The sequence below is a fragment of the Scleropages formosus genome, chromosome 2, assembly GCF_900964775.1.
Source record: "Scleropages formosus chromosome 2, fSclFor1.1, whole genome shotgun sequence".
In the NCBI taxonomy this organism is placed as follows: domain Eukaryota; kingdom Metazoa; phylum Chordata; class Actinopteri; order Osteoglossiformes; family Osteoglossidae; genus Scleropages; species Scleropages formosus.
Window position 1 is genome coordinate 22814995 of NC_041807.1, and position 14712 is coordinate 22829706.

At 44.1% G+C, this 14712-nt stretch overlaps 1 protein-coding gene and 1 long non-coding RNA gene across 2 annotated transcripts; one reads left to right on the plus strand and one right to left on the minus strand.

The window, feature by feature from the left end:
- The first annotated feature begins 3969 nt into the window (after positions 1-3969).
- Positions 3970-14134, plus strand: LOC108938839 (somatostatin receptor type 5). Its single transcript, XM_018759793.2, has 3 exons — positions 3970-4403; positions 8887-10079; positions 13208-14134. The coding sequence occupies exons 2-3, from the start codon at positions 8967-8969 to the stop codon at positions 13289-13291; spliced, it is 1197 nt and encodes a 398-aa protein (XP_018615309.1). The 5' UTR covers positions 3970-4403; positions 8887-8966; the 3' UTR covers positions 13292-14134.
- Positions 10114-14444, minus strand: LOC108938847 (uncharacterized). The gene is made up of 3 exons (XR_001966465.1): positions 14363-14444; positions 14126-14191; positions 10114-10895 (listed from the first exon to the last, which is right to left on the minus strand). It is a non-coding gene; the product is annotated as an uncharacterized LOC108938847 (long non-coding RNA).
- Positions 14445-14712: the final 268 nt, after the last annotated feature.

Below are 14712 nucleotides of genomic sequence, written 5' to 3' on the forward strand. Positions count from 1 at the left end.
GGCTCTTCAGACTCTCCTTGGCTACCCTGGCAATAATGTAGTGGATGAAGAACTGAAGAATCATCGGGTGTGATGAGCCATGTGATGACACTGCAACTCATAAGTGAGAAGGTGGTTGCTGGTCAGCCTGGTTGGTCATGCTTTCATCCCCAACGTGTTTCCATGAGACAGTCAGAGTTGTTACAAGGATACTGCACATGATGTCCAACGCAGTGGTCTGGAAATGATGTCACTGCAGATGGATTCACAGTGGTCACCGGGGATCAGCACGATCAGCAATGTTCTCATCACAAGTCCACTTACTTAGCGACAAAGTCACCTGATGTCACGTCTGAAGACTGGGTTCGAAGGGGTTCCACTAGGTGTAAAAAACACTGTAAATCAATGACTAGTGGCTTCAGATTATGTGCAAGTACACATGCAAGTACACATGTGCACAACAAAAGAGCGTTGCCAAGCAGTGCAGCAAGAACTGAGAATTACATGTCCTTTTGTGGCCGATGCATTCATAAGAGGTAGGGTAATATCCGTGACCCGTTTCGTTGGGCAATCAGGGACACTCCATGACACTCAGTGATGGAAAGAATCACCTGATCTTCTTGGTGACTTGCTGAGATTTTTTGTGTCATTTTAACATAGGACAATTTCTTACAAACCTTTCAAAGTGAAAGTAAACATTTATATATCTCCACCAGGACAAGGCTCTAATTACATGAGCGATTATTCAAAGCAGATGGATGGGTGATAAACCATTAAAAATATCTCTTTGGTTAATGTGAACATAGGGGCCAGCAGGTGGTGTAGTGGTTAGACCTGTCAGTGCGAAAGAACCTTGGTATGATTCTCTGGTCTTATTATAACAAGTTGATTCATTAAGCTAACTCCTTTGCTCAAAGTGACTTGCAATGTTAAGCTACTTGCAGTAACTCATAAATTTATACAGCTGGGTAATTTTTACTGGACCAATTCAGGTACATTGCTGAAGGGTACTACAGCAGGAGGTGGGATTCAAACCCAAAGGCAGTGATGCTAATCACTAACCACTAACTGCCACCCCCTGAGCAGAATACTCCCCCAGCCATATATATTTTAATAGTTGTAAATATCCCTTAGACATTGTGGACTACCCTGTCAATGGAAGCAGCAGGTGGCGCTGCGGTTATAGTCATTGTCTCGCAATCACAACGCCTGGGTTCACTCATGCTGTTGTACCCTTGACCAAGGTACTTACTTCGAAGTGATACTACAGAAATTACACTGTTGTTTCAGTGGGTGATTAGTGATATATACACCAAAGATTGTAAATTGCCTGGGACAAAGGATGTTACATAAATAATGTTTAATAAATATCCAGGTAACCAGGACAAGTAAATTTTGGAGAAAAACATCTATCAAATATATATGTGCATCAGTTAAATAACATAGCTCTGTTTTTGCCTAGCGCAAAATTTTAAGGAGAACAGCATTGCGTTACAAGTAAGCATTAATAGCTTTTATCAGGCTAAAATCAATTTTATGCGTAACAAGAGATAGGGGTAACATTCCAGGTTTAGTTCTGAAAGCAAACACCATAGAACAGAAACCTATTTTCTAAAACAAAACCTTTGTTTACCTGGTCATGTCCTGCCCTTTTCTTGACTTTGATTCCTCTTTCATTTGCATACTGAGGTCTGGCAGGGACTTTGGCTGACCTCTCTCCTCTATGTGTGCACTCTCATCCTGGGCTCTCCATGGTGCAACAGGCAGGCAGGATGTGCCACATTGATGGGTGAGGGAAGAAATCCTAGGACCATGCTCTTGTGCCCTTTTTCTTGTTACAGTGGATTCATTATGACTCTCAGATGATACTCTCTTCTGATCTTACCTCCGCAGCAATCCTTCTCCACAGATGACTTTGACATGCTGTTTGACCAGAAAGAGTCATCAACATTCACCACCGCTTCAAGCCTCCCCCTGCCCTGACCCTGATGCCCTGATGATCAATCAGCCCTCCATTAACACCATCTGTGGTTTTTATGGACTCTAATACCTCTTCACCTTCTGGCCCATAACTTCCCTTCTCTTGTCTATTTCAGTGTTCCTCACACCATTATCCACATCATCAGTTTTACACTCTCATTTCTGGCAACCTTCGTCTTGTACCACAGACAGATGAGTATTACACTCTTTTGATAAAAACCCACTGTACACCCTTTTACCCGTAGTAACATACTTTCCTTCTGCTTATCCTCCCAAAACTTGCCCTTGTCTTGTATAAACGGCTGCCCAATTTTGTTTCGCTGAATGATCTGCTGAAACCTAACTGGTCTGGCTTTCAGAATAAATTATTCCACTTAGTCACAAATGCTTTCTGCTCAGCAAGAGCTGCAACCCTCCTGTCAATGCTAATCTCACTTGACCTTATTGTGGCATTTGTCACAGTAAAAAGTCAGTAAACCATCTACTGCGGCTCAAGTAGGAGTTGCAGACTCTACTTTAAATTAGCTTATTTCTTGTCTTGCTGACCTGTTCGACTAGGTCTCATGATAAAGTGTCTCCACTGACCACTGTATTTACTCCGTTAAGGTCCCCCATGGCTCCCTTCAAGGTCCCATGCAGCTTTGTCTATAAAGTAACTCTGGCAGCTCTGCTAACGATTCTTCCATTCAGTGTTAAGGTCATTCATTACCTTCAGTTTTTTTTCTTTTTCTTGCCTTTGACCCACAGGTCTTCATGACTTATCACTACTACCCAAAGTGACCCAATCTGTCTCAGATTGATCCAATCAGCTTTTTGTCATGAATATATACTGATTCCCCTAAAAAAAATCACAACGAATAAATTTCTGTTTAGTCTTCACATAAATACACTCTAGATTTACCATTTAGTCACCAACTGCTCTAACCAAACAGTCCAAGCTCTAATCTTCATATCTCTTCACCACTCCAGACCTTGACACATTCAGTATCTTGTTGAATTGATCTCTTGTTGAGTGTCATTAGTGGTATCAGATAAACATAATAAACCAGTGACATCAAGTTCACATATCTATGAAGACCAAATGTAATGTACTCTGATTTTGTGCCCCTCTGGACAAGGAGTTGGATGGCAAATAGGGAAAACCATCACATTCTTTACTATGACCACCAGGAGGAGGAAGAGGGTAGCTATGAGGACAGAACTGATGAAATATTCCCACACGCTATGCGTATTTTATTCATTTTACAGAATTTACATTTACCTTTATTCATTTAGTTGATGCTTTTCTCCAAAGAGACTTATAATGTTAAGCTACATAGAACTACAGCATTTAGCCAGTTATACAGCTGGGTAATTTTTACTGTATCAGTGAAGGGTGAATACCAAGGCTTGATTAAGTGTACCATAGCAATAGGTGGGATTCAAACCAGGTCCTTTGTGTGGAACCTGCCTGTTGTCCCTGCTGCCCCCTGGGAGAGGTCGTTTTCTCACACTCTCACAGCATCTACACTTACAATGCGCTGAACGTCCAACCCCACCCCAGTGTCCTGGTGGTGGTGGTGGTGGGGGGGGGGTGTCCCTGTATCAGCGCTAAGATCTGTCTCGCGATGATGTGAACTGACCTGGGATGTCCGGCTCCATCACATCACACCCGTCTGCATCCCGTCCCGATGGACCCGGCATCTGTCTCAGCCTGGGTATTGCGCGCACTCCAAACCCGATGCTGTTGAACGAGAAAGAAATTGGACAAAATAATAGCACTACTTGCTTTATGTTTTTTTTCTCATTCTTTTTTTTCCTGCTAGGTACAGTGTTGCAGGAAAATATAAACTCGTGATTGAATTCAGGTGCCTGTCCGCACGCGCCGGCGCTTCAGGTGAGAGTGCGCTGAGGACAGAAAGGTAATTGCAATTGGGCGACGGCGATGACAAAAGGTGGAACCTGCAGTGTCACGTTGCTCTGCCGCCGATAAATAGCTGCGGTGCGGCCACCCCCCTTTCCGAACCCACCCGTGCGTGTGTAGGCTGCTGCCCGAAGCGCGTGCAACCACCTGGCTGGAGACACCTGAGCGATTTCTCCTTTTTTTGAACAAAAAAGCGCTTCACTTCTCCGAAAAATCCAAATGTTTTTCCATACATTAAATGCTTTCTAATTATACATCAGTGATTTAAATCGATCTGGGCTCCAGGCCGTTCCCGGGCGGACCGATGGCAAGTTCATGAGTGGCTCCACGTGGGAAGGGCGCTCACACACTGCTGGTAACGATGTTCCGAGGGATGCTGCCGTTGGACTGAGGAGAACGTCTTAGAACCACCGATCCTCATCGTGTGCCTCGGGATACAGGAGGAACACGGGGGGAGCAACGGAGCGCCAACTTAAACGCGGCGAAGCCGCACCTAAGGGATGAGGAGCAGTGCGGAGAGCGCGTGAGGAGCTGCGGCCAGGTCTGTGTGTGTGTGTGTGTGTGTGTGTGTGTGTGTGTGTGTGTGCGCGCAGGTTCATGTGTTCTTCTCCACTTTCCGAAGAAAATAGAAAGTAACAAATTAAAATTAACAGGACAGAAGACCATACAGTGACTTCTTTGTTTGAACTAAAGATTTCAACCGCTTTGATTTATATTGGGGAGGTAGATAAAAATGCTCATAATAATAATACGAGATTTTTCCCACCTTTGAAGCAGAATCATCATGGTTCGGTATTTTATTTTATTGAGAATTTTCGGCCTGTAGACCTACGGTGTAACATATTTTACATTTTTTTTTAAGATTCTTCAGTGGCAGCGGGACAGAAACGCGCAGTGAGCTCAGGGACGCGCCTGAGATTTGTCAGCTGATTGTGGAAATGTGTCCAAAGTGGATCCCCGACCACTCGGATTTCTTGGGATGTCTTTTGACTTTTTAATATTTAAGCGCATGAATTGTGGGTGATTTTAGAGCCTAGAGGTCCGTCGACGTCTATGCTTGTCTTGTCACCTGCAGACAGTCGCATTTTATTATACAGTATATAGCCCACAATAAACACGGGTGGAGTGCATAGGCGCATGTTGGCAGAGTGGGATATTTGGATATTTTGATGTTTGGACGCTTCTCGGGGGTGCAGCTCAGTCAGTGGTACAGCGCTGGAGAGCAGCAGGCTGAAGGTGAGAGCAGAAAACAGCAGCACTGGGGTCCGATCTCCCTGATCACAGAGGAACGCGTAGCCTTCTCCCACACACACACCTGACCATGTTTTCCCCTCACATTACCTGGAGGAAATTCACATTATGAAGACATTAGTGTGCAAATCACGCTTATGATTAACCAAGAAGCTCTAGATTATTATAATTTATAATTAACTCTTAGTGACTGCATTTAGGTCTGCGCAAAACAGAAATTTAAAATAGCCTTTAGACTAGTTATTGTGTCGTTCCAAGTCTCTGCATGACACGCATTTACTAATACTTCGGCAATTTACTGTATTAAAATTAGAAATTTAAAATAAAAGTTACATTCAAGTGTTTGCGCATTGCAAACGGGAATCTATATTCCTTAGTATAATATAGAAATTGTATTAAAAATTCACACACGCACACACAGGAAACCGTTAATTTTTCTATCTTTTCACCTGTTTGAAATGGGTGTATTCTAGCCTAAGTTGATTACTTAGCATGTGCTTAATTTCTCCTTGATATTTTTCCATGTCAAAGTCAGTGACAATTTGCAGAACTGGAAATATTAGGAGGAATTAGAGTAAACAGCGACTCTAAAGGCTCCTACACCTAGACCAGCTCTCAATATTATGGTTTTGCACCAAGGAAGTGCAGGCTTTCCATCAGGGATTTTCTCGCTCTCTTTTCTGCCATTGTTTCTCCATGTGATGCATTATGAAAAATTATACTCATTGTAATCAAAGATGCTCAAAAACAGGGGAGCAAATTCACACCCCTTCCAACCAGCACCAAGCAGAGGTGGGGATCAAACAACTGAAATAGGTGGGATTTGTTTGGAGGCATTTTCACCTGGGTGTAGACACTGATACCTCCAACTGTGGAAGTTGACACCTGCGTTGACACCTCCACCTGAGGACTTTGAGACCTCCATTGACATCTCCATCTGTGGGCACCGGGGTGATTTACAAGGGATCCGCACTGTCACAGAACTGAAATACAGCGTACAGGCCAAAAGTCCACCTCACACTTCAGAAATGGTAGTATGAATCCAGCTAATGAATCTGGACTCTGACCTGTGGAAGGGAGCTGTTATGCCTCACTGCAAGTTGGTTTACCTTCATTTACTAGAGAAACAATAAAATGAAGATGAAATACAGTGTACCTTATAAAACCCATACATCTGCAGGGTGTAGTCATTTGCTGAACATTTCATGGGAATATTTTCAAACCAGGAATGATATGATGAAACCAGCATGATAGTCAGTATTTATAATCATGCCCACATTGCTAAATTTCAAAGCTAGAGAGTTCTTTTGTATGAAATCAAAATTATAGCTGTGTGCATACTAGGTTTTTCTATTGAAAGGAACACTGCAAACAGTTTGGATCACAAGATCCTCCTTCCATCCTGTGTAATCAATGAATCGATGAGCGAATAAATCTATGGGTTGCCATTCTTTGAATCAGTACAAAAAAGCACACCTTTCAAAGTCCTTGTGCTCTTGCGATAACTTTGTAACCTTCACAACTCTCAGGAAATAATGACTGAATTTGATCCCTACTCAGTCTGTGTGGAGTTTGCATGTTCTCACTGTGTCTGCCTGGGTTTCCTCTGGGTGCTCCGGTTTCCTCCCACAGTCCAAAGACATGCTGTTAAGGGGGATTGGTAAAGCCATGTGACCCATAGTGTGAGTGACTCAGAGAATGTGTTTCAGTGATGTATGGATGATTGACTCATTGTAAGTGGTGTACGGTATTTAGCAGTATAAGTCACTTTGGTGATCAAGGTGTGGGCTGATAACACTACATACGGATCATAGACTTGTGAGTGGCTCATACTGTGAAAAATATGAACAATATACCATGGCGTTCAGTTGCATGAACTGAAAGGGCAATCTGTGCACCTTGGCTGTGTTGTCTCCAATGACCCTATATCCCCTTGGGTTGGTGAGGTATCCTTTTCTCAACTGCAGAGGTGGACAACAGTCCAAGAGGAACTCAGTGCCAGTGGTGGCACTGTTTCTTTGTAATCTGGATGTGTAATATATCAGTTAGGCCTTAGGTAGCTCTATGATGAAGTCAGAAAAGACATTTTTGGGGTATTAAATGCCTTCTGCAGATTAGGTTTAACATGTATTTCCAGCAGACTGATTGCTATCAGTAAGATATATGATATCGATGATACAGAAAAAAAAACTTGTTTATCCCCGAATGAGTTTATATTGCTAAGCCATTAAGATTAGTTTTGGATATATAAGAGCAGATGTTACAGCTGAGCACTTTACAGGTTTGTGGACAATAATTACTTTTTGTTTCAGTCAATTTATTTTCTGTCTCTTAATCTGCAGTACTCCATGGGAAGAATTGTGATAGTGATTAAATTAAAATTTCCATTAATGCTCCTTTTGATTTATTTATTTGACTGGAAACAATTTCACAACTTTCAGTTCTTACTCAACAGTGTGCAATGGCCTCTCATGTCCACCTGGATCAAGCTAAGGTATATGCAGGAAATCACGCATTGCCATGGGGTGTACTAGAACTGATTTGAGGAGCAGTACAGCAATACAGCCAATGACCTAGAGCTCACAGCACTGTAGGAAATGCTTAGGACCAGCTCTGATAGTCTTTTTGATATTTTATCTTTATAAAGATGGACAGCTATTACACATTATGGTCAGTCATGGTGGATGACACCTTAAATTAGAATGGTGGTCTGAGCTGCAAGTCCAAAGCCACCATGGAATCCATCTTACTTTATTTATTTTACTTATTTATTTACTTACATTATTAAAAATTCAGTTATACTTATGAGTCTGGTCACTACAGAAAAATCTGTCATAATCGTTAGATAATAAGCAACACCAAGTAGGACAATGCTGCCATGAAGTTGATTATAAATGTAATAGTTTAAGGGGGGGGGGGGGGGCGCAGTGGGTTGGACCGGGTCCTGCTTGGACCGGGTCCTGCTCTCCAGTGAGTCTGGGTTTTGCGTCCTGCTTGGGGTGCTTTGCGGCGGATTGATGTCACGCCTGGGGCGTGTCCCCTCCCCTCCAGCCCTGCGCCCTGCGTTGCCGGGTTAGGGTCCGGTTTGCTGCGATCCTGCTGGGACAAGCGGTTTCAGACTGTGTGTGTAGTTTAAGGGGACAGGGAATTACTGGATGTTATGGCCTAGGGAAATGTGGGCATTATGAAGTTTGGTGTATGTACACATTGTCAACTGATGTCAGCACTCTTTACAGTCAGCTTTCTTAACATTTCAATTTTGATTTACATCCTGGTTAAACATTTGATGTGTTCCCTTGGACAGGAAGGGAAAGGTAGGGCAGCAGCTTACAGCACCTTTAATGTATTTTTGGTTCATGTGAGGAACAGATATGTATATTTCTCTGACTTGCCATTATCACAGAATTACAGCAAAATCACATTAAAGTCGCAAAGCCTCCAGACTGGAGACAATTCTACTTAAGGCATCACGTTGACCTCAGTGCAGACCAGCGCCTGACGTGTTTGACTCATATTTCTATTTGTTTTTCTACTCCCAGGGAGTTCATTGCTTTACTGGAAACAAAGTCGTTTATCCCTCCATTGATATTCAAAAAGAAACCCAAGAACACGAGCCTAAAAGTGTCAGCTTCACAATGTTCCCAGATATTTTATGCGGATAAGCCTATCAGGTTTATCATACTCAGATGATGTTTTGACTGAACGCTGCGTCTCAAAATAGAGATGTTTTCTTTTTAAAACTGATGAATTTTGTCTTGTTTTTCTGTTTCTAGGTGTATCTTATTCAGCTGACTGCCACTCGGACATTGTTCCAGTTAGGCTCAATTGCCCTCCCACCTGCTCCACTGAGAAGATGCAGTCCCTGGACCACACCGACTGGGACCTGCTTGCTGGTCATTCCAATCATTCTGTGGCCAACACGGGCAGCCACGGATTGATCAATGTCTCTGTGAATGTCTCTGGACAGAGCATGCCCTTCCAAGGCGAGAGCACCATGGTGACAGCCGTCATCTCACTTACTGTGTTTGTTATTGGCCTGACTGGCAACACCTTGGCCATATATGTAGTCCTGCGGTATGCCAAAATGAAGACCGTCACCAACATTTACATCCTCAATCTGGCGCTGGCTGATGAGCTCTATATCATGGGCATGCCATTCCTCACCACCCAGAATGTACTGTCTTACTGGCCTTTTGGCTCCTTTCTCTGCCGAGTGGTCATGATGGCAGACTCCATCAACCAGTTCACTAGCATCTTCTGCCTGACGGCCATGAGCATTGACCGCTACTTGGCTGTAGTGCACCCCATTAAGAGCACCAAATGGCGCCGACCGAGGGTCGCTAAGGTCATCAACGCTGCGGTGTGGGCACTTTCTTTTGTGGTGGTGCTGCCTGTTGTCATCTTCTCTGATGTACAGGATTTGTTCAACACCTGCAACATGAACTGGCCAGAGCCCAAGGCAACCTGGTCCACTGCCTTCATCCTATATACAGCCATCCTGGGTTTTTTCGGCCCACTCCTTGTCATCTGCTTGTGCTACCTGCTCATTGTCATCAAAGTTAAATCCTCTGGGGCACGTGCCGGTTTCACCAAGCGGCGCAAGTCAGAACGCAAGGTGACACGCATGGTAGTGATCATCGTGGTTGTGTTTATGTTTTGCTGGCTGCCGTTCTACCTTACCAACATGATAAACCTAGTCGTCATCCTGCCCGAAAACAACGTCATGGCTGGCATCTACTTCTTCACCGTCATCCTGACCTACGTCAACAGCTGCGCTAACCCTCTGCTCTATGGCTTCCTTTCCGACAACTTCAAGCAGAGCTTCCGCAAGGTGCTCTGCATCCATAAGGCCAACGGGGTGGAAGATGGTGACCCCAGCCTTCCTCGCACGGAAAAGACCACTGTGAATGACTCCTTCCTCTCGCCGAGAAACCATGACTTCAATGGGCATTTGCAGAGTGGCCAGGTATGTTTGTCTACTGCAAATCTGTTGGCCCCAGTGCCAGACTGAATTGAAAAGCAGCAGCAGAAACCCAGACAGTGTTTAAATGATGCAAGCACAGAGCAGTAGGTTTAGACCTTGGATGCACAATTTCTAAAATGAAAAATGTCACACAGGTAAATAGATAGAACATTCTTTTTATCTACAGCATGAACTTTTCAGTTACCACAAGCTATGGTTTGTCATTTGGCATTTGTCACATGCATGTTGCCTGAAAAAAAAACTGCCTCATTAATTCCAGCTGTCCATGGCAGAGGACAGCAATTTGGGATAGAGGGGATTTCTGCCACCGATAACCTGCAGTGATTGCATACACATGTCAGAGGCCACACTGGGTCTATGAATAAGTCTTGTTGATACCGGCTGCTCATACTACATATTACTAGCTCATTATCCTTTGAAGGTGCATATTGTTGATGGAACCTCTTCTGATAGTAAGAAAAAAGGACTGAAACGAGAAGATTGAGAAAGAGATGCACAGAGAGGGACAAAGCATTTTAGTGTGAAATATGCCGAGACAAGGTTGGGAGGCGATGCACGTTTTTAAGCTCCATGCAAAATGGTTTTCTGAGACGTGAAGATTATCCTTTTTCTGCCCAAGACCCTGGTTGAAGGATTGAGGGCTCAGTCTTGCAAATGCCTGGATGGTGTCTCACGGTCAAGTTGCATAAGCTGTTTGGTACAAGAAGCTAGAGAAGGCAATGTGACATGGACTTTGAGTCCTCCTGGCTGCATGGAGCGCTTGGTGGAGGAAATCTGATTGATGGTGCAGTAGACAGCCTGTTGGGAAAAACACTTAACTGAATAGGACAATACAACACCAGTTATCTCGGCACCTAGACATACCAACTTATCTCACCCTTCCAGCCTGAAACCTTACCATCAGCAAATAATAATTAGCGGAAGACTAACATTCTGTTGCACAACGGCATAGATTCCTCAGAGTTTCGTTTCTGGAAATTAATACATACACGTAAAAGTCTTTTCTGAAACATGGTAACAGCTGGGCAAACAGGGCTTTGAACATAACAAGTGGCTATGGGTTCAGAAAGTTCTTAACACTGGTGATATGTATGACATTTACTTCATTGTAAACATTTTAAAAGCACCTTAAACAGAGATGAAATATGTCTGCTTAAAATTAAAAAGACAGCCTACAACTATTTTTAATTAATTGGCAGAATGCAGGAAATTAATTCTTTGTTTGAACTGAATGGAGAGGAAAAAGAGCTGAACGCAGCTTATCATGAAGACGGCAGGAAATCATTGTGTATTTTGAATTTTATTATTTTTGTGCCCCTTTTATAGGGGGATGTGGTGGCGCAGTGGGTTGGACCGGGTCCTGCTCTCCAGTGGGTCTGGGGTTTGAGTCCTGCTTGGGGTGCCTTTCGATGGACTGGTGTCCTGTCCTGGGTGTGTCCCCTCCCCCTCCGCTCTTATGCCCTGTGTTGCTGGGTAGGCTCTGGTTCCCCGCAACCCTGTATGGGACAAGTGGTTCAGAAAGTGTGTGTGTGTGTGTGTGTGTGTGTGTGTTATGTAGTGAAGAGCCCTCATGAGGTGATGTTCTTGAAGGTTGGCGGTCATGCAGTGTTTTGTGGATAATGTCCAGGACTGGCACACAGGTTTAATGTCAACTATAATTTCAAACACAGACAACATGCATGTAACAGATGCACACAAATTTTAATATTGTCACATATGGAAGTAAAAATGCACAACATTAATGCGTATTAGCATCTCATATTCACATGGACATACAGTACATGCTGACACAAATGCTGATAAGTAACATCTAGACCTATGTAATAGATGTACTGGTTATCGACTGTACATAAAGTAAATCACACATTGATTCATAAAACCAGTGAAAGCAATTTTCTGCTTGCATGGTTTTTGGATCTAGATATGATTCTTAATTTGTATCTGCTGGGTTATGTCATGTAGGGATTTATGAATTTGTTGCCAAGACACTGTACGCCATCTATTGACCCTGATATCATAGGAAACGCAGACTTAACCAGTACTGGGAGCACTCTGAAAGCATTGCAAAACTCTTACACAGATAAGGTAGCTCCTCATCTTACAAACATAGTTAGGATCGGAAGTCTATTCACAACTGATTTTGTTTGAAAATTACGGTTACTTTTACATCATAACTCACAATCACAGACACACACATCGGCCGAAACCGCTTGTCCCACGCGGGGACGCAGGGAACCGGAGCCTAACCTGGCAATGCAGGGCGTAAGGCTGGAGGGGGAGAGGACACATCCAGGACGGGATGCCAGTCCATCTCAGGACACCCCAAGCGGAACTCAAATCCCAGACCCACCGGAGAGCAGGACGTGGTGAAACCCGCTGCACCACCGCGCTCCCCAACTCACTAGCAATAAAAGCTCAATAGTACATTCCTTGATTAATTCATAAGTTAGGTTCAATAACAGTCTCAGGTATAGTTGTAATAAATAAAAATACTGAAATACTTTTAATATTTTATGAACTTAGAGCTACATTAAAACAGAAACTACTACCTAAATTATAAATATAGCATAAAATTATGTTGAGTCTGTTCTGTGTCGACTTCTGACCTGTAACATGCAAAATGTTTGTCATCTTGTTATTGACCACCAACACTCGGGAGCATCAGAAAGGAGCTGTAGCCACTGTGGAAGTGAGTTGAATTAATGTGGTTCCATGCTATTCTGTTTGGGTGCACAGTACTGACATTTATTCACTCGGAGGGTAAATGCAGCCTGTGATCCTTCCGACAATTTTTGAATGTGTATAAATTAAGAAAAATTTTATTATAAACAAACTGGAAAAGTTTGCGTGTTCAGAAATTGTTAACTTGACTGTTTGTACCACCAGCAGCCAGTGCACATAGATTGTTAGCTTATAGTCCAGATGTTAGTGCTAACATCACAGACGACAAACCGCAGCAACTCCATAAACAATGCCGTATCCACTGTACCGGATTGGGTTAACCAGTGTACGCGCGTAAGCAGTGTATATCTGATAGAAATATTCAGTAAGTTGGTATTGCCTGCTGTCACCCATGATGCTTTTATAGATCCATCTCATTGTCTTTGCAGGGCATTCAGTTGGAGCCTTGCTGTAACTCGGATGTGGAGCCCCGGACTGCAGGGCCCAAAGTGATTGGCCAGTCCACGCTATAAACGCTGCAGTTTCTCTCTCTCCCCGCATGTTTCCTTCCCTGCTCTCATCCTTTAACCCCCATTCTCCCTCACCCTCCGCACACGGAATGTCTCGCCGCACATCCTGAAAGCATGCGAGCGGCCTTGTGTGAAGGACCTGTGTCTGCATCCAGACCCTCTGTCACCGACTACCCTCCCGCTGGCGCTCAGCTGTAACCCCCGACCTCTCCCGTGGAAGGTCAGCACCTTAGAGTTGGCACAAACCCCTGTCTGTGGGCTGCAGTGCATCGTGTGCACTTGTTTGATTAAGATCTGGATCGCGTTTGGATTCTGATTCAATGAGTTTGAACTGTAAGAAAGAATCAAAGAGGTAAAGCTACTTTAACTCGCACACAGAGCTCCAGGTGGGCAGTAATAAACAACGAGGCACAACACGAGACTCAAACAGTTTCACATCCGGCAAACCTGAAGAGGCAGAACCTGGTAGAAAAGTATCTCCCGTAGCGCCAACCAGTCCCCACCGCACCCCCAGTCAGATCATTGTCCTCCGACTGCTGCCACGCCCCCTTTTGCGGCTCCTGTGGAAAGTGCCTTTTGGCTCATCACCTTTGACTCGGTGATGAAGCTGCTGGCAGATTGCCACTTTTAAAATCATGTGTGACGTAGTGGGGTCGCAACTGCTTCCCCACCATCTCACATCCTGCCGAGGTGCGACCGGAACCTAGGACCTACGATACGATCGACGCCTGTAGCTCTGAGTGAAACAGAGCTGAGGATTTTGGGTAGAAAAGTCACACGTTCCTCCCCTCCCTTTTATATTTCTGTCAGTACGTAGAAGCACGAGTTCTGACTTACTTCTGCCGATGCCGAGGCTGTGTTTTCGTGACGACGCTGCCAGACTCTACCTCTGCTTGATCACACCTAGAGGGAGCGCATGGCAACACGACACCTTTGCAGCACACATTACGTACCATAATAACATAACCAATTGGAGTGACACATTTTCCAGCTTGCTTTTTGTATATTGTTTGCATATAACTGGACTTGTTACTCATTTATGTCTTCTAACCGTGCTCCGTGAAGAACGATTACCTGAGTGGCTTTTTGAAAAACACGCATTGCACAGACAACCCTTTAAGGACCTTTTAGCCGTGCGGTGACTGCAGCCTCTGAGTGTTTTTCGCCTCCGTGACGTGGTGATGAAAGTACACTTGTGTTTGGGTAACACTTCACCACCCTGCGCTGTGCCCTTCGTGGTCATGTGATCGAGTGAGCTGCACGCGCCCTGGATCGCGTAGCGTTACGTCTCCGCTTTCTCACGTGCCCTGTAAATGCCATGAACATGAAGAGCCAAATGTAAATGACGAGAAAATGTCTTTGTGGGCCTTTGGTGAAAATGTAGCATTGTACATTTTGGTTTTAATAAAACTGTGATGCAGAAT